The following is a 20,298-nucleotide window of genomic DNA, read 5'->3' as shown; positions in this document are numbered from 1 at the left end:
TCAGGGCTGATTTCCTTCAGAATGGAGAGGTTTGATCTTCTTGCAGTCCATGGGACTCTCAAGAGTCTCCTCCAGCACCATAATTCAAAAGCATCAATTCTTCGGTGATCAGCCTTCTTTATGGTCCAGCTCTCACTTCCATACATCACTACTGGGAAATCCATAGCTTTAACTATACGGACCTTTGTTGGCAAGGTGATGTCTCTACTTCTCAAGATGCTGTCTAGGCCTGTCATTGCCCTTCTCCCAAGAAGCAGGCGTCTTTTAATTTCGTGGCTGCTGTCACCATCTGCAGTGATCATGGAGCCCAAGAAAGTAAAATCTCTCACTGCCTCCATTTCTTCCCCTTCTATTTGCCAGGAGGTGATGGGACCAGTAGCCATGATCTTCGTTTTTTTGATGTTGAGCTTCAGACCATATTTTGCACTCTCCTCTTTCACCCTCAATAAAAGGTTCTTTAATTCCTCCTCACTTTCTGCCATCAAGGTTGTGTCATCTGCATATCTGAGGTTGTTGATATTTCTTCCGGCAATCTTAATTCCGGCTAGGGATTCATCCAGCCCAGCCTTTCGCATGATGAATTCTGCATATAAGTTAAATAAGCAGGGAGACAAAATGCAGCCTTGTCGTACTCCTTTCCCAATTTTGAACCAGTCAGTTGTTCCATATCCAGTTCTAACTGTAGCTTCTTGTCCCACATAGAGATTTCTCAGGAGACAGATGAGGTGATCAGGCACTCCCATTTCTTTAAGAACTTGCCATAGTTTGCCATGGTCGACACAGTCAAAGGCTTTTGCATAGTCAATGAAGCAGAAGTAAATGTCTTTCTGGAACTCTCTAGCTTTCTCCATAATCCAGCGCATGTTTGCAATTTGGTCTCTGGTTCCTCTGCCTCTTCTAAATCCAGCTTGCACTTCTGGGAGTTCTCGGTCCACATACTGCTTGAGCCTTCCTTGTAGAATTTTAAGCATAACCTTGCTAGCGTGAGAAATTAGTGCAATTGTGCGATAGTTGGAGCATTCTTTGGCACTGCCCTTCTTTGGGATTGGGATGTAGACTGATCTTCTCCAATCTTCTGGCCACTGCTGAGTTTTCCAAACTTGCTGGCATATTGAGTGTAGCACCTTAACAGCATCATCTTTTAAAATTTTAAATAGTTCAGCTGGAATACCATCACTTCCACTGGCCTTGTTATTTGCAGTGCTTTCTAAGGCCCATTTGACTTCACTCTCCAGGATGTCTGGCTCAAGGTCAGCAACCACACTACCTGGGGTATATGAGACATCCGTTTCTTTCTGGTATAATTCCTCTGTGTATTCTTGCCACCTCTTCTTGATGTCTTCTGCTTCTGTTAGGTCCTTTCCACTTTTGTCCTTTATTATGGAAATATTTGTACGAAATGTTCCTTTCATATCTCCAATTTTCTTGAACAGATCTCTGGTTCTTCCCATTCTTCTATTGCTTTCCTCTATTTCTTTGCATTGCTTGTTTAAGAAGGTCTTCTTGTCTCTCCTTGCTATTCTTTGGACATCTGCATTCAATTTCCTGTATGTTTCACAATCTCCCTTGCATTTTGCTTGCCTTCTCTCCCCCGCTATTTGTAAGGCCTCATTGGACAGCCACTTTGCTTTCTTGCATTTCCTTTTCATTGGGATGGTTTTCGTTGCTGCCTCCTGTATAATGTTACGAGCCTTCATCCATAGTTCTTCAGGCACTCTGTCCACCAAATCTAAATCCTTAAACCTGTTCCTCACTTCCACTGTGTATTCATAAGGGATTTGACTTAGATTGTATCTTACCGGCCCAGTGGTTTTTCCTACTTTCTTCAGTTTAAGCTTGAATTTTGCTATAAGAAGCTGATGATCTGAGCCACAGTCAGCTCCAGGTCTTGTTTTTGCTGACTGTATAGAGCTTCTCCATCTTTGGCTGCAGAGAATATAATCAATCTGATTTCGATGCTGCCCATCTGGTGATGTCCATGTGTAGAGTCGTCTCTTGTGTTGTTGGAAAAGCGTGTTTGTGATGACCAGCTTGTTCTCTTGACAGAACTCTATTAGCCTTTGCCCTGCTTCGTTTTGATCTCCAAGGCCAAACTTGCCAGTTGTTCCTTTTATCTCTTGACTCCCTACTTTAGCATTTCAATCCCCTATAATGAGAAGAACATCCTTCTTTGGTGTCACTTCTATAAGGTGTTGTAAGTCTTCATAGAATTGGTCAATTTCAGTTTCTTCAGCACCAGTAGTTGGTGCATAAACTTGGATTACTGTGATGTTAAAAGGTCTGCCTTGGATTCGTATCGAGATCATTCTATCATTTTTGAGATTGCATCCCAGTACAGCTTTTGCCACTCTTTTGTTGACTATGAGGGCCACTCCATTTCTTTTACGGGTTTCTTGCCCACAGTAGTAGATATGATGGTCATCCGAACTGAATTCACCCATTCCCGTCCATTTTAGTTCACTGATGCCCAGGATGTCAATATTTATTCTTGCCATCTCATTTTTGACCACCTCCAACTTACCCATGTTCATGGTTCTTACATTCCAGATTCCTATGCAATATTTTTCTTTACAGCATTGGACTTTCCTTTCGCTTCCAGGCATATCCGCAACTGAGCGTCCTTTCGGCTTTGGCCCAGCCGCTTCATCAGCTCTGGATCTACTTGTACTTGCCCTCCGCTCTTCCCCAGTAGCATGTTGGACGCCTTCCAACCTGAGGGGCTCATCTTCCAGCGTCATAACTTTTATATGTTCTCATCCTGAGGTAAAGTTCTTAACCCGAGGTACTATTTCCAGGTTAGCAGAGTCTATAACCCATTTTTTTTTTTTTTTAGGCATATAAAACTTTGGGTTATAGACTCTGCTAACCTGGAAATAGTACCTCGGGTTAAGAACTTTACCTCAGGATGAGAACACAAATTGCGCAGCGGTGGCGTGGCAGCAGGGGGAGACCCCATTAGCTAAAGTGGTACCTCAGATTAAGAATGATTTTAGGTTAAGAACAGACCTCCAGAACGAATTAAGTTCGTAATCAGAGGTACCACTGTAATAATAAAAAACCCTTCTCAACCAGGGTTTCCGAAACTTGAACTACAACTCCCATCATCCCTAGCTAGCAGGGCCAGTGGTCAAGGGTGAAGGGAATTGTAGTCCAAAAAAGGCTGGAGACTCAAGTTTGGGAAACCCTATTCTGAACCTATTTGGGCTGCCTTGAATCAACACCATTCTTCAAAGTCTGCTGCATACATCACAGGCCACTGCCAGTTATGATACTTATTTTATCACTAATATTATTTTATTAATGATATCAATAATATTTCAAATGTAGATCATGCTAAGAAATTGAATAATAAAAATACGCTGGGGCTGCAATTCTATTTCCCAGGCTCGGGAGGAAGCCCCTTTGCATTCCAGGAACTTACTTCCGAGTAGATATGAATAGAATTCTATTGAACGGTAAAAAACACACACACAAAAATACAATCGTGCACCCACAAAATAAATAGCAGCAGATGAGACCTCAGTGAAACAGCCATAATCCGAAAAATAAAAGTCAATTGCAAAATATAAACAGCTTGAGCCGATTTCAAATGCCTTCTTAAAGAAAAAGCACGGTTTTTAGCTGCTGGAGGGTGTTTTGTTGCCAAGTCCAATTTTCAGAAGGAATTTGATTTGTATTTGTATTCAATTTTGTAGCTGACAGCTAGTGATTTTTGCACTCGACTGTATGTGATATAACACTGCTGTATATTTCGTTTATGTTTCAGATCTGTGTTACCGTTTTCCTGGCAGCAGTCGTAGGTGCCATATTCTTTGGGGTAACGAATGACACTATTGGTTTGCAGAACAGGTGAGCAATCTGGGGGCCGTGTGAGGAGAAAATGGCGGCAGTTTTTGATTCTAGAGAAATCTTCAGACTTCTTAAGCCAGTGTGGTGTAGTGGATAAGAACAGTAGACTCGTAATCTGGGGAACGGGGTTCGCGTCTCCGCTCCTCCACATGCAGCTGCTGGGTGACCTTGGGCTAGTCACACTTCTCTGAAGTCTCTCAGCCCCACTCACCTCACAGAGTGTTTGTTGTGGGGGAGGAAGGGAAAGGAGATTGTTAGCCGCTTTGAGACTCCTTAAAGGGAGTGAAAGGCGGGATATCAAATCCAAACTCTTCTTCTAAGAAGATAAGAAGATCAGGCTGGATCAGGCCCATGGCCCATCTCCTACCAGCATCACAGTTTGCCTGTGGGAATCCAGCAAGCAGAATCTGAGCCCAAGAGCCCATTGTCCCCTCTTGTGGTTTCCTGCAACTGGAAGCATTCAGAAGCATTGATGCCTCCCATTTTGAAGCTTGAAATTTAGCTCTTGTCAATTGAAAAACACAGCCTGTAAAACAAATACTAGCTTCTGCTTGGACTTTATACATCTCTTTTATTCTTTAACTGGATAGGACTGCTAACCAGCCAGTATCTTAGTGCTCCGTCTTGTAAAAGCAGGCGATGGCAGCTCCTCCTTTAAATTTCGGACTTCCACCAGATGTCAAAGAGAAAAACAACTACCGGATTTTTAGAAGACGTCTGAATGCAGCCCTGTTTAGGGAAGCTTTTAATGTTTAATAGGTTATTGTATTTTAATATTCCGTTGGAAGCTGCCCAGAGTGGCTGGAGAAACTCAGCCAGATGGGCGGGGTATAAATTATTATTATTATTATTATTATTATTTATTTATTATTTATTTATTTGCGGGGTACTGGCCCCTCCCATTCTGCCTCAACTTACCTCCCAAGGGGATAGTATCTTTAACATAAATTGGCAGCTACCCAAGGGTATACACTGTAAATGCCTGTTTTCTACCAGAAATGGAGGTTACAGCTCTTTTCCCGGTGGGTGAGGCAGTGGTGAAGATGAGAACATGGGGCCGTCCAAGGATGAGCTTGCTAAGAAAGTGGGTTTCTGGGATCCTTTTTGTGAATATCAAATATTTTTTCAAAGGCTTTACAGTGACAACCCCTATTCCCCCCCATAGAATTGGTGCTATGTTCTTTATGACCACCAACCAGTGTTTCAGCAGCATTTCTGCTATTGAACTTTTTGTTGTGGAGAAGAAGATATTTATGTAAGTAGAACACTGCTGAACAGGCAACACTGTATATTATTATTATTATTTACATTATTTATTTGTTTATTTTATTTATTTCAAGAATCATCTTTCTTACCCACCCTTCACCATAAGGTCCCAAGGCAGGTTGCAATTTAAAAACGTAATTATTAAAATGAGTTCAAAACATATTAAGAGTCACAGGAATAGGGTGGGTCCTAATATATAAGGCCAGGAAAAGAGGGTGTATCTTCAGCCTGAGACAGAAAGGTCCCAGACACACCTCTGTGGAGAGGTAATTTTACAGTATAGGGTTTTTTAATGTTTGATGTCTTACTATGTTTTTATATCTGTTGGAAGTCGCAGAGTGGCTGGAGCAACCCTGCCTGGTGGGTGGGGTACAAATAAAATTATTATTACAGCATAGGGTTCACCCTCTTCCAGGCTGCTCCCCCCCCAAAAAAAAATTCTGAGGGTAGTGAACTACCAAGACTTCTACCCTATGCTGATCTTAACACCCAAGAAGTTCTAAAGGGAAGGAGACAGTCTTACAGTCTAACCCAAACTACAATTTCCAGCCTCCCCTGAGAAGAGGAAGTAACTGTTTTACATCTCTGGTCTGCATGACCCCAATGTATATTTTTATGGTAATTTTTTTAAAAAAAACGATTTAATCCTAGCATAACATTTTCTTGAAAGACTGATAAATAAGACTGAACAGATGTACTTTTTTATTTTTTGGATGATTTTATTATGGGAACATCAAAGTTTTGCCAAACTGCATACAATGTATCTTGGTTGTTTATTGTGTGAAATTATTTGAGTACAGTGGTACCTCGCAAGACGAAATTAATTCGTTCTGCGAGTTTTTTCGTCTTGCGATTTTTTTCGTCTTGCGAAGCACGGATTTTGGAAAAGCTTCAAATCACCAATGTCTTCAAAAACCTCAAAAAAGGCTACCACACCGCGTGCTATGAGTTGTCAAGTCGCAACTGCACCCCCTAAATGCACGGTTTCAAGAAAAAGGAAACAAACTTGCAAGACAAGGGAAATCCGTCTTGCGAAGCAACTCAAAAAACGAAAAACTCTTTCGTCTTGCGAGTTTTTCGTCTTACGAGGCATTCGTCTTGCGAGGTACCACTGTACTTTAAAACTTTACCTGGTAATATTGTACTGTTTATATTCATAGACATGAGTACATCAGCGGATACTACAGAATTTCTGCATATTTCTTCTCAAAGCTAATGGCTGATTTAATACCCATGAGGACTTTACCAAGCATTATCTTCACCAGCATTGTTTATTTCATGCTAGGTAAGTATGTTGTCCTTGAAGCTTGCCAAGTGGATCCTGCAACAAAATTTTGTCGTGTGCAAATGCTCCTGTTCCGCTTTCCAGCCCATCAACCCTACACACTAGGATATTCCATCCCTCCGTCACCAGGGCTTTTTTTCAGCTGGAACTCGCCAGAACTCGCACCTCTCAGGTGGGCACTATTGCCATTATAAGAGAACAAGGGAGGAGTTCATGTGAGTTCCGGCACCTCTTTTTCAAGAAAAATAACACTCTCTGGCACCCCAATCAGATAGGCATCATTTCATGATTGCTGCCATGCTTTGTCCTCATTGAAGTGTTTTGGAGCTTTGTCTTGAATTTAGTCCTTTTTGTTTCTCCCACTCCCGTACTTTTTCCATACTACTGCAAACCTGAGATGTATGAGGGCAGAGTGGGATGGTGCTTTCACCCAGCGGTTTATCGCTGGGTGAAACTGCGGCTGCTCTGCTTCCAGTGCCCGTCTGCAGCTTGTTGCTCCCTCGGTGCGCTAGGCGCTGGTTGTAAAGGGATTCTGGAGACAGCAGTTTCATCTGCAATATACCGCTGAGTGAAGCTGTCATCGCAGTCTGCCCCTTATATCAGTCCAGGGCGATATATCGCCCAGGCTTGTTCCAAAGGCCAAGTAATGTCTGAATGGGCCATTGGCAAGTCACCCTCTTTCAGCTTTCCACCTAAAACTAAAATAATATGAGCAACCTCATATTATTCGTTGTAAACTGCACAAGGAGTAGAAAGCATTTCGCCCATGCAGATGTTATTAAATATAAGGATGCAACATCATGAAAATAAAGTGTATGCAAAGTCTATGATGCGTAATAAACTAGTAACATGGTACAAGATTTGACTGTATATTCTTCATCAAACAAAACGCTTTTTCTTTTCGATCTCTAAGGTCTAAAGCCAACAGCAGAGGCCTTCTTTATCATGATGTTTACTCTGATGATGGTATCTTACACAGCGACTTCTATGGCGCTAGCAATTGCCGCAGGACAGAGTGTCGTGGCTGTAGCAAATCTACTCATGACCATCACCTTTGTTTTTATGATTGTGAGTATCCTTAAATGGTTGATAGGAAGTTGCTGGCATTGCAGCAGCTAGGAAACTGAATCAGGTGGGTGCCCCCTTTTTTAATAACTAAAACTTTATTGCCGGAATCACTTTTTATTGAGTTTTATAAACAAGGACCACAGGGATAGTAAACAATACAAATAAATAGACCACGTTTTCTCATGTCATTTGTCTATCACAAAATTAGCATAATAAATTTGCAGTGCGATCTACAACATAGGGTTCATTATTAGTGGTCAACGTGTAAGTTCTTGGTTCCTGAATTGGTTTAAACAAAAACAACGGGGAAACAGGATAGATGAGTTAACAGATAACATTCAACATCACATAACTAAACGCCCTTGTGGTTGTGCTTAGATTAAGTATGAGAAATGGTCATTTTTCCTCTTACGTTACCTATGAAACAATATAAAGTTTTGGTAAATTGATGGATGTGGGAAGGGGTTTCAAAGTGAAGCTAATACTTTATGTTTAAATTTAGATCAATCAGATTGAGCCAAATGCTGATGGGGGCTGGGATGGTTCGTTTTCTGGAACACAGTGGTACCTCGGTTTAAGAACAGTCCTTTTCTGGTACCTCGGTTTAAGAATGATTCAGTTTACAAAGTCCACAAAACCGGTAGTAGTGTCCCGGTTTGCGAACTTTACCTCGGTCCAAGAAAAGAATACGAGGCCTCATTAGGGAAAGTGCACCTCAGTTTAAGAACGGTTTCGGTTTAAGAATGGACTTCCAGAACGGATTAAGTTCGTAAGCCGAGGTACCACTGTACTGGCATATGTTATGAAATTAAACCACACTGGAGTAAAGCCATCTTTCTTGATCTGTCCGTGTGTCAGCCGCAGTTTATTTGTTAAATCTTTCAAGAAGGGCTGATTCCCAAACAATTTTGTACCAACTGTACAATTGTACCATTGTCTGGTTATGTTGCATCTCACTCCTTGTAACAAAATGGCTTATTAATTCTTTATTATGTAAATCCAGATTGTTGACTACAAAGCGTCATTGGATTGAATTTTTGATTATGGTTTTGTCTGCAGATTTTCTCTGGGTTGCTGGTAAATCTCACCAGTATACTGCCTTGGCTTGCCTGGCTCCAGTACTTCAGTATACCTCGATATGGGATGACAGTAAGTGCTTTATGCGAAGAATCATTTTCCCCCCAAAAGTAACTATTCTACCTATAATGGTGAAAGACAAGCTCAAGCCCTTGGAAATTCTGCCCCATAATTACAGGCATATATATTCATCAATCCAGCAGCTAAAGTGAGTTGTGACTAAGGTTACAGCTGTAAACATACTTGCTAGAGAGTCTACCCACTGAATGTAGGTCATACTCCTGAATAAGCATGCACAGAATTGTGTTGTTAAGATCCACTGAAAGCAAAAGGACATATCACTTTCAACATAATCCTGAAGCCGTCTGCAATGCCTCGGTTAACAGCTGCCCCTAAAGTCGACCTGGGCTGAAGCACTTCATGGATTGCTGGAACATTTGCATACTAAGTCACTTAGAATCATAGAATCAAGAGAGTTGAAAGGGACCGCAAGGTTCATCTACTCCAACCCTCTGCAATGCAAGAATCTTTTGCCCAATGTGGGGTTTGAACCCACGACCCTGAGATTAAGAGCCCCATGATTTACTGATTGAGCTGTTCCAGCTGTAGTAATCTGGGCTGAAGAATAGCTTCCTTTATACTCACCACCACAAAAAAGTCTACAGTCTGGGAGCCACCAATTTCAAATAAACCTTATCCCCATTATATGGTTGTAAATAATAATAAATGTGCAAATATATATGACACTTTCTCCAAATGCTCAGAGCATTTCACATACAACCTTTGTGTTCCTTACAACAATATTACTCCCATATTGCAAACGGAAGAGGGAATGTTGAATGATAATGGCTTGTCTGATATCACCCAACAAATGTCATAGCTGAAATGAGGACTAAATCAGCAAAACAAACTCTCAGCTCATTTTCTATCCTATACTAGTGAGAAAAGAATAGTCTGCACACTACAACATGTTTTACATGAAACTACACTGCAACAACTCTCTTGCTGTTACTATGCCTTTATATCATTTTTTTCTTCTTACTTTCAAAGGCACTGCAGGTTAATGAACTTGCTGATCTCAATTTTTGCAATGTAAGCATGAATGAAAATTGGAGCAATTCTAACTGTACAGATCTCAGCAAATTACAGATGTAAGTAAAATATATTTTCATTCTAACTAGATCTAACCCAATTAGCGGGAGGCACCTACAAACCCCCACAAGAGTACTGTTCACATTAATATGACAACTGCATTCAGACATACTGAACCATAGTTTAATGCAATGTGAATGGACCTAGGTGAGCCTTGGATGTTTGTTTGTTTTGGATGTCTCCCAGAAGAAGAAAGGCATTAGAAAGAAATTGCTATGTTACTGTTTTGACGCTACACTATTTATTATAGCAGTGGTACTATGAATGGTTTTAGCCTAATCCCTTTAAATGAGGGATTCTGGAAACCCCTGAGCCAAATCAGGTCAGAGGGACATTTCACTATACTGTATATATCTTATTTCATTAAGTACATACAAAAAACAGCTGTCTTAATTGCAAGATAATTCATAACCATGAAACTAGGATCATGCTTACTGCCCACTTGTAGGCATATAGAAAATCCATGCATAGTCTGAACGCTTTTCTGTGCTGAATTTAATCTCGGTCATGTTGGATGGCCTGATAGGAAGCTGATTTATACCTGGGGGGTAGGGGTGGCTGATGTGGTCTCACCACCACTGCCCAAGCAAATCCCTTCCCCCAAATGATCCTACTAATTCTGCAGTAATGTCAAAAAAAGAAGTTAAAATTATATACAGCACTGGGGTTAGGTGGAGAGTTTTTTAGTCTTCCTTGGTTATCAGACTGATCATCCATGGAGTGCAGAGGGGTCAGTATCCCTCTTCAGCTGACCAGGTGAGGATGGAGGTTGTGTTCTGTGTGGTGTCTACCTTGATTCTTAGCCAAAACTACTGCTGCCATGTGGTCCCCAAAGTGTTGGCTAAGGACAGATGCACCCTTAGGCCAAAAAGCTTAGCTATCCTTGTTTTATAATGAGTCAGATCAGTGGTCCATCTAGCTCAGTGCTGTCTACACTGATGGCAGTGGCTCTTCAGTTTAAGATAGGGAATCTTTTCCTGCTCCACTACGGCAGATGCCCAGGACTGAAACTGGGACCTTCTAGGGTGGCGCTGTGGGTTAAACCACAGAGCCGAGGGCTTGGCGGTTCGAATCCCCACAACAGGGTGAGCTCCCGTTGCTCAGTCCCTGCTCCTGCCAACCTATCAGTTCAAAAGCACGTCAAAGTGCAAGTAGATAAATAGGTACCGCTCCGGCAGGAAGGTAAATGGCGTTTCCGTGCGCTGCTCTGGTTCGCCAGAAGCGGCTTAGTCATGCTTGCCACATGACCCAGAAGCTGTACACCGGCTCCCTCAGCCAATAAAGCTAGATGCGTGCCACAACCCCAGAGTCGGTCATGACTGGACCTAATGGTCAGGGGCCCCTTTACCCTTTACCTTATTTTACCATTCGGAAAGGGCTATGTGCTCTTTCTGTGCTAAGGAACAAAGTCGCTGGCTACTTCTGGAGGGGAAGGGGACACTTATAATATATTGCAATTCTAGGACTAATTCTCAAAACGTCTACTTGTACTTCTTTGTAGGTGCACTGGAGAACAGTATCTCAAAAGCCAAGGCATCGAACCAACTGCATGGGGCCTGTGGCAGAACCATGTTGCACTTGCTTGCATGACCGTAACTTTCCTTACGATTTCATACATGAAGCTGCGTTTCATGAAAAAGTTCTCTTAAAAAGCAACACCTTGGAAAACAGATCTATGATCCAGGCTGCCCTGGAGGTGTCATAAGTAGCAGAGCTAAAGGCATGACTATTCTCTTCTGCTGGCAGTCTTATTTCTTTCTTAGAACACATAATGGAGAAAAACATTGCCAAACGTCTGCATTTGTAGCGCACCAAAATATTCTCTTTCAATATTGCTATACTTATTTAGTGGCACTTCCAACTGCAAGCAGGCAAATGCCTGAACAGTTATTTGCAACTAACATGATCCAATCAAGACTGACCACTTGTAAGCTCTGTAAATTTCAGTGGGAGAGAGTTCATCATGTGTTTAATTCTCCAACAGAAACCAATAGGATATAAAGTGTTTAAGTTTGGAAAGATGAATATTTATTAGAACTCAGAACAGTTTTTGAGAGGTTTGCCTTCACATTTTGAAGTGTGTAAAGGCAAACAGATTCAACTTAGGAAGAAAATTGGGTTTTTAAAATGAAGCCCTTTTCGTTCACATGGCTTTGGAATACAACTTCTATTACTGCTTTGATAGCACTTTTGGTGTGTTTGGAGCATGTCACACAGGTTAGCATTACACCCATGAACCTTCCCTTATGTTTGGTGCATGAATGGAAGGAGGAAAGAGCAGGACTGAAGTTTCACCCCCCCCCCAATCCCCTTTCTGGCCTTGTCCCCCTGGTGTCCATGCACTTGGCATGGTGTTTGGAAAGGAGAGGCTGTCATGCATACTTTTGCACACAGACACACAGACACAGACACAGACACACACACACACACCTTCCTTTTCAGACATTGCACAAAACATTGACTTTGGGGTGGAGGACTTCATGCATTTATTGAACGTGAGCTAGAGTGTCATGTGAAAACCCGTTAAGCCAGTGTATCAGATATGCAAAGCAGCATATACTAGGATCTCAACAAGGTTTGCTTCATTTTATTTTTAAGAAAAGCAGCTTTGGAAGATAGGGTGAATGTGTGTACAGATTAAGAGGGGCAGAGAGCTGGGAGAAAGGATGCTCCTTATTTTCTTCACTGCAGGTTACGCCCCCCCCCCATGGCTTCTCATCCAGTGTTTGGAATCAGTTTGCCCACTTTCATTTAAATCAGAATTCAAGCTATTATTTCATTGCATGTAGTTTGTGAAATATCTTCTTTCTCTCCCCCCCTGCCCCAAATAGGAGCTAGTCAAGGAATTAGCGTATCTCAAATTTAATTTAGAAATGCTTTTATTTAGGGCACGCATGGGAAAGTTTTGCATATGAATTGTAACTAAATAGTTGAACAATAACTGCTTATTATACACTTTATGAAAAGGATTGTGTTCCTTGAAGTGCAATCGGTTACAGATACCCAGCATTATGGTTAATGATTTTTTTTTAAAAAAATGATAAATATTTCCTTTCTGTTATGTAGCCTCTTTGCCCCATTCTGAGTTTAGGTTAGGGGGCAGAACCTCATGAGCTGAGTTGGACTCTGAATGGCTTACAGCTTTATCACTTCAACTCACCCTCAATCTACTTTCAACTTTGCTGTGTGCTGATATTCTTACTGATGAGTGTGGGCCTTAGGGAACAAGGGCAGACTGTCATCTTACACTTGTACAGCATTTTGTTTCTGTAGGTACCCTGAAAATAAACAAACAAATAATAGATGCAGTGAATGTGTTTTGGTATCAGCCTTTTCAGATACAGGACCCACCTTTTACACATACATGCATTTGGGGACCCATTTCTTAATCTTAAACCATATATGGTGGTAGTGCTCCTGTTGCGACCCACCTTGGATCAGGCTATGTATGGTCCTGACCCACCAAATGAAGACCAGTGAATGAGTGCAAACTGCTGCTCCCTAAACAGTGATGCTGCAATCTCTGGCCATTTCGGTGGAAGTTCAGGGCTTCCCACTCATCAAAACAAGCAAGAGTACTACCAAAAAGCACCAGGTTGGGTTTACCACATTTTAAAGTACAATTTAAAGAGCAGTCACCACGATATAAGCCTCATTGGAGGTCTTGCTGTAGTGTTGGCTTCTAGGTGCTGACTGATTTTGTCCTTGGTTTAGCATAGATAGATAGATAGAGATCTAAATGATAAAATAAATAAATAAATATAATTTATTATTTGTACCCTGCCCATCTGGCTGGGTTTCCCCAACCACTCTGGGCGGCTTCCAATAAAGATAAAAATACATTAAAATGTCACACGTTAAAAACTTATCTAAACAGGGCTGCCTTCAGATGTCTTCTAAATGTCAGGTACAGTGGTGCCCCGCAAGACGAACGCCTCGCAAGATGGAAAATCCGCTAGACGAAAGGGTTTTCCGTTTTGGAGGAGCTTCGCAAAATGAATTTCCCTATGGGCTTGCTTTGCAAGACGAAATGTCTTGCGAGTTCCTGCGGGTTTCCCCCCCCTTTTCCTAAGCCGCTAAGCTGCTTATCAGCTGATCGCTAAAAGCCGCTAAACCGCTAATAGCGCTAATCCGCTAAGCTGTCAATGGGCTTGCTTCGCAAGACGAAAAAACCGCTATACAAAGAGCCTCACGGAACGGATTAATTTCGTCTTGCGAGGCAGCACTGTACAGTCATACCTCGGGTTTAACATGCTTCGTGTTGAGCGCATTCGAGTTGTGCTCCGCGGCAACCTGGAAGTAATGGAGCGCATTACTTCCGGGTTCCGCCGCTTGTGCATGCGCAGATGCTCAAAATGACGCCACGCGCATGCGCAGACGCGGCGAAAAGCGATGCGTGTGTGCGCAGACATATCGTCGCTAGTTACGTTTGCTTCTGGATGCGAATGGGGCTCTGGAACGGATCCCGTTCGTATCCAGAGGTACAACTGTAGTTGTTTATCTCTTTGACATCTGATGGGAGGGCATTCCACAGGGCAGGCGCCACTACCGATAAGGCCCTCTGCCTGGTTCCCTGTAGCTTAACTCTCTCTTTATGTACCGTGAGGGCAAACGGAACACATTTTAATTAACGCTGCAGTAACATACCTAATCCACACTGCTGGATATCATATTCTTTTGATCTTTCCACCTTCCGGATAAAATAAACAAACTCAATAAATAATAACTACAGCGGTACCTCTGGTTAAGTACAGTGGTACCTCTGGTTAAGTACTTAATTCGTTCCGGAGGTCCGTACTTAACCTGAAACTGTTCTTAACCTGTAGCACCACTTTAGCTAATGGGGCCTCCTGCTGCTGTGCCGCCAGAGCACGATTTCTGTTCTCATCCTGAAGCAAAGATCTTAACTCGAGGTACTATTTCTGGGTTAGCGGAGTCTGTAACCTGAAGCGTATGTACTGAGGTACCACTGTAATGGTGTTAATTGTGAAAAAGAACAATGCATGGTGGGGTGGGGCAGAGCTGGCACAAGCCATTTTGGCACCTGAGGCAAACCACAGAATACTCACCCCCCGCACTGGTTCCCACTTCAGGGGAGAAGAAGGGGTGAGTGAAGATCGAAACCAGAAACAAAGGAGGGGGAGCCAGTGGTGGTACAATGGTTAGAGCATTGGACTTGGACCTGGGAGACGAAGGTTCGATTCCCCACTCGGCCATGATGCTGACCTTGGGCCAGCAACTACCTCTCAGCCTAACCTGCCTCACAGGGTTGTTGTGGGGATTAAATGAGGGGCAGGCGAACTAGGCAAGTCCCCTTGGAGTTGCATGGAGAAAAATGGTGGGGATGTAAATGCAGAAAATAAAAGATCCTGCTAACCCTGGGGATCCTGTCGCCTCACCTTGTCCCATTGGGGCGGGGGCAGCCAGTGGCGTAGCGTGGGTTGTCAGCACCCGGGGCAAGTAATTTGCGCCCCCTGACCCGTGGATTTGCACCCCCTAACCTAACCCCCAGATGTTGCGCCCGGGCCCCCCCTGCACCCCCCCACGCTACGCCACTGGGGGCAGCCCATATAACCCAGAAACAGGAGCCCTCCCTCCCACCGGTGTAGCCAAGGGGGAGGGGCTGCCTCCCAATCAAGTAAATCAATTAAAAAAACAACTTAATTGAGATTCTACCCCCACCCCCCAACATGAAGCCTGCCCCCCCCCACATAAATCCTAGCTTAGCCCCATCCATGACGTCTACTTTTTGTGCCCCCCCCCCATTTTGCCGCCTCCCACGCCGCCGCGAGGTGGAGGGAGGGCGAACGGGCCGCGATGGAACGTCCCCGGCGGAGCCGTTATTTCCTGGCTTGCGGTGAGATGGGGAAGGGAGGAGAAGCCGGAGCGGGACCTCAGCGCGCGCGCGCTCTCTGTCTGCCGCCTTCACCTGCTGAGGCGCTCACCTGGGCCCCCTTCGGCCCGTCGGAGTGGAGGGACTGCTGCTAGCGCATGCGCGGCACTTCGCCCGCCCCGGCGCCTTCATGAATGGGTAACAAAACAGTACAAAAACAAAAAAGGGACGGAGGGTGTGGCTGGAAAAGGTTTTGAAAAAGAGGGGAAGTGTGTGAGTTGAGGGGAGGCTGCCCTCTAGTAATCCCGTGGTTTTTTGAGGGGGGGAAGTGAATCTTCATGAGGGGTGGGGTTGGGGTTGGGTGGAATCCCTCAGGAAAACAGCAAAAGGGCGCTCATCAAAATGGGTTGAATTTCCAAATCTCGTTCATCATCATCATCATCACCACCACCCCTTTTAATTTGTATACCGTCTTTTTATCTTACAATACCCAAGGCGGTTTACAAGCCGAAGAAGCAAAAGAATGTACGCCTTGTACCAATCTAATGCAATACAAAAATGTGACAATAAAGCATCACTTTAAAATACGCAACCTACATCAAATAAAGTAACATTCACCATTCATTAGAATAGTATAGAATAATATTAAATATCAGCATATAAAAAGTAACAGAAATCCACTCTTAACAAGTACAATATATAGTTTCTAAACTACAGTCGATAAAACGACGGCAAGCATAAAATAATACAATACAAATTGGGAAGCAGAGACTGGAGGGTGGGGCAAGGCAGATTCAGTGGCTCTGAAATGCCTGTAGGCCTGATGATGATGATGATTATACCCTGCCCATCTCGCTGGGTTGCCCCAGCCACTCTGGGCGGTTTTCCAACACATAAAAAAACATAATGGGGGGGCATACCCCTAAACATTTTGTGAATGTTTTGTTTGGCCTCATTGAGGGACAGTATTTCAATATGAGTAGGAAAATGAGTATCCCTAAACATTTTTAAAGGAAAAAAAAAAAGCACTGAATAAAATATTCAGATGTTTTGGTTTTGGGATGCTACATGCACCCTGAATCCATAACTTGGGGTCACTGGCGGAGGAAGAGGAGTTTGGGGGGAGCGCCCCGCCCCTTGCAGTGTGATCCCAGCAGGGTGCCATCACAGTTGCCCCCCTCCCCCGCGCTGGGCGCCACGCCCCCAGGACACGTGCCATGCCCCTGCGGGCAGCCAGCCCCCCACCTGCTCTCTGTCCCCCCCCCCCCGGTGCTGAAGCATGAAGCTCCGCCACTGCTTGGGGTGGGTAGAAGAAGGGCTCTGGTGTTTGAAGAAAAAAATGGGGGGGGGGGCATAAATTCTAACCATGGCCCTTCTCTGCTCGTTGTAGCTTTAAAAAATAAAAATAAAACCATTTATACCGGTAAACTCCCGATGCATTCAGTGTGTAATAAGATCATTTGTATGTAAAATGTTTCCTAAAAACACATACACAGTGTGCATAGATGCTCACCTCAGAGGGAGAGACAATTATATACGTATGTATTTTCTCATAACTACGCCCCAAATAATTGTGCACCTTGGCTGTTGCTGTCAAGGGTGTGCCTTTAGTAGGTGCTCTGTGGTGACTGGTTGCACAGGTCTTTTTCGGTTCTTACTTTGCATTTTTAGTAGCTGCAACTGGCTCGGGTTTTTTATTTTGTCAAAATGTTTCTGTTCCAGAGTACATAAGTTGGCTAACAAAACACAAACTATTTAAGTTGCATTTGTTACTCCAAATCTCTGTCATTCTCTCTCTGCTAAATGCATGAGGGGAACACAGTTGCAAAATGGGAATGGGTGTTTTGCACACTGGTGCCAGCTTTGCTGTGGGATAAATGGGCAACCTAGTTATTTCCTTTAGCCATCGTTTTAAAGATCTGGGTAAATGTTCATTCCTGTGTGGGAGTTGTGAAGTGGGAAGTACATAGCTCCCTAAAGAATTTAAAAGAATAAAATTAAAGGATTGTACCGAGGGCAGAAATTGCCGACAAGATTCAGCAGGTGCTCATGATATCCATGCAGCCATAGTCCACAGAGCAATGATAATAGCAATGAATTCTATGCCTGTAGGAAGAACTATATTTTCCCAAATACAAAACTATTTTACACAGGGGTTATGTTTCGAGGTACTGTACGCGTCAGTGAAATTGTGTATATTTGAAGCACCATTGGAAAAACCTGCAAACACACCCTTGAAACCTCTGTAAACCCTTAAAAAAACCCTTTAAAAAGCCAGCAGTGCTTACCCAATGCCAAACTCCACCACAATTGTTCCCTACAAACCTTCTCAAACTCCACAGGCCTCAATGGTCAGCGCAAGGGCTCCTAGGATTCCTCTTACAAGGCTCCTGGGATAGATAGGCGCTGTTTTCACTCCTTTTCCCCATTTCTGGGCTCTTCTAGAGCCGTTTTTGCAATTATTAAATTCACTTCTGGTTCGGCATGATGCTTGTGTGTACAGTTGTGCATCACTTGGACACTCATAAATAACTGGAAGATTCCCTAGAATATTCTGAATGGAGAAATCCAACAGAGCTCAGGGACATTGACACACTCGCACCCACTCCCCAAGCACAGCTGGATCTTAAGTTGTTTGTAAGAGACAACTTCATTTTTGAGACAGAGTCTGCATATACACCATACATTTAAAGCACATGACTGCCCCCAAATAATTATGGGAGCTGTAGTTTACCACCTCACATAGCTACAGTTCCCAGCATGCTTAACAAACTGCAGTTGCCAGGATTATTTGGGGAAAGTCAGGTGCTTATATGTATGGTGTGAACATAGGCCAAGATAGAGAGGCAGACAGCTACCAGAAGGCTGAAAGGCATAAGATGATGGAACGCCTCTCTAGGGATCTGATGGGGCAGTGTTTCTTAAGTTAAACAAATATTACAGAAACACCATAAGCCCTCTCTATCAAAGGAAGCCAAACCCTGATAACCGGTGCCCTTGGAAATCCCCACGGCCCACGCAAATAGAGAGAGTGTAACAGAAAATTAATTTAGAAAACTTGGATGCCCTGCCCTCGTTTTGTTTCCTTTAAATTGCCTTCGTAAAATTTTTATTGCTGGTGGTGTTAGATTAGAATTGGGCTCACAATATACTTTTGCTACCTGTTGCTACTGGTTCCTTGTTTGTTACAAACCTACAGTGACTTTTCTGATCACTCATTTGTTTATTGCCACCACCAGCATTTGCATCAAAAATCAGACAAATTGAAAAGCATGTAAGTATATGTGATGAGGAAGATGCAGGTTTCCTACGGAAGAAGAAAATCAATTTTCTAGGATCCGGGTTTGCTGAAGGAAGCACAATGACCTTTCATCACATCAGCTACAGAGTGCATTTGAAGACTGGCCACTACGGCTTTCGAAAAGTGGTTAAAAAAGATATCTTGACGGATGTCAGGTATGCTTAATTGCCATTGCTTACTTATTTTGGGGTGCAATTCCTGCTTGTTCCATGTACGGAGAGCAAGGTGTGGAGTGGCTTCACTGGAGGGGAAGTTGCTGCAGCTCATTGGTAGAGCAGCTGCTTAATAATAATAATAATAATAATAATAATAATAATAATAATAATTTATTATTTATACCCCGCCCATCTGGCTGAGTTTCCCCAGCCACTCTGGGCAGCTCCCAATCAAATGTTAAAAACAATACAGTGTTACATATTAAAAACTTCCCTGAACAGGACTGCCTTAAGATGTCTTCTGAATGTCAGGTAGTTGTTTATCTCTTTGATATCTGATGGGAGGGCGTTCCACAGGGCAGGCGCCACTAGCGAGAAGGCCCTCTGTCTGGTTCCTTGTAGCCTCACTTCTCGCAATGAGGGAACTGCCAGAAGACCCTCAGCGCTGGATCTCAGTGTCTGGGCTGAATGATGGGGGTGGAGACACTCCTTCAGGTATACAGAAAGTTTCAGGTTCAATCCCTGGCATCTCCAGGTAGGGTTGGGAAAGATTCCCCACCTGAAACCCTAGTGAGCTACTACAAACAGTTGACATAGAAAATACAGTGGTATTTCGGGTTACAGACGCTTCAGGTTACAGAAGCTTCAGGTTACAGACTCCACTAACCCAGAAATAGTACCTCGGGTTAAGAACTTTGCTTCAGGATGAGAACAGAAATCTTTCTCCAGCGGCGCGGTGGCAGCAGGAGGCCCCATTAGCTAAAGTGGTGCTTCAGGTTAAGAACAGTTTCAAGTTAAGAACAGACCTCCAGAACGAATTAAGTTCTTAACCCAAGGTACTACTGTAATGAGCAAATGGATCCACAGTATCATGTGGTATGAGGCAGCATTCTATGTTCTTACCAGTCCATTCCTGCCCCTGGTATTGTTTTATGTACGTTCTACTCTGCAGCTGGAATACTCATTGTCAAGAGATGCCCTCCTGAACCCATCTCTCTGTGTTACAGAGGCCAAACTTGTTTCACCTAGAGGCAGTGCTTTTTCTTCTTCTTCTTCTAAAAAAATGTTTAGGGGTACTCTCATTTTCCTACCCATATTGAAATACTGCCCCTCAATTAGGCCAAACTTAGATTCACAAAATGTTTAGGGGTATGCGTACTCCCAGGAAAAAAAGCACTGCTTAGAGGGTTTCCCAAACTCGGGTCTGCAGCTGCGTTTGGACTACAACTCCCATCATCCCTAGCTAGGAACCTCTTAGGTCCCTCCATGAACAGAAGGATCCCATCCGTTAAGAAGAGGGACATTCTGGATC

General features: G+C 43.3%; 2 protein-coding genes and 1 long non-coding RNA gene across 8 annotated transcripts in view; 2 read left to right on the top strand and 1 right to left on the bottom strand.

Moving 5' to 3' along the window:
• The window catches only part of LOC307224221 (broad substrate specificity ATP-binding cassette transporter ABCG2-like), a 42,860-nt gene extending 31,246 nt beyond the window's left edge, over positions 1-11,614 (top strand). For all 3 annotated transcript variants that reach the window (XM_079990872.1, XM_079990870.1, XM_079990871.1), the window contains 7 exons: positions 3,767-3,849; positions 5,015-5,104; positions 6,276-6,400; positions 7,314-7,468; positions 8,528-8,617; positions 9,596-9,696; positions 11,199-11,614. In XM_079990872.1, coding sequence (XP_079846998.1) covers positions 3,767-3,849; positions 5,015-5,104; positions 6,276-6,400; positions 7,314-7,468; positions 8,528-8,617; positions 9,596-9,696; positions 11,199-11,346 — 792 coding nt within the window. In that variant the 3' untranslated portion in view covers positions 11,347-11,614. The remainder of the gene's footprint in view (positions 1-3,766; positions 3,850-5,014; positions 5,105-6,275; positions 6,401-7,313; positions 7,469-8,527; positions 8,618-9,595; positions 9,697-11,198) is intronic.
• LOC307224422 lies at positions 8,440-14,426 on the bottom strand. The gene is made up of 3 exons (XR_013842498.1): positions 14,345-14,426; positions 12,858-12,975; positions 8,440-8,668 (listed from the first exon to the last, which is right to left on the bottom strand). It is a non-coding gene; the product is annotated as an uncharacterized lncRNA (long non-coding RNA).
• Positions 14,427-15,476: 1,050 nt separating this feature from the next.
• LOC307224216 (broad substrate specificity ATP-binding cassette transporter ABCG2-like) overlaps positions 15,477-20,298 on the top strand; it is a 23,066-nt gene continuing 18,244 nt past the window's right edge. For 2 of the 4 annotated variants that reach the window (XM_079990854.1, XM_079990853.1), the window contains exons 1-2: positions 15,477-15,554; positions 18,770-18,986. In XM_079990854.1, the coding sequence (XP_079846980.1) occupies positions 15,515-15,554; positions 18,770-18,986 (257 nt within the window). In that variant the 5' untranslated portion in view covers positions 15,477-15,514. The other 2 variants (XM_079990855.1, XM_079990856.1) reach the window with 2 other exon arrangements.

The sequence above is a fragment of the Podarcis cretensis genome, assembly GCF_951804945.1.
Source record: "Podarcis cretensis genome assembly, chromosome: 9".
NCBI classification, from domain to species: Eukaryota; Metazoa; Chordata; class Lepidosauria; order Squamata; family Lacertidae; genus Podarcis; species Podarcis cretensis.
This window is presented reverse-complemented; position numbering and strand designations above follow the sequence as displayed.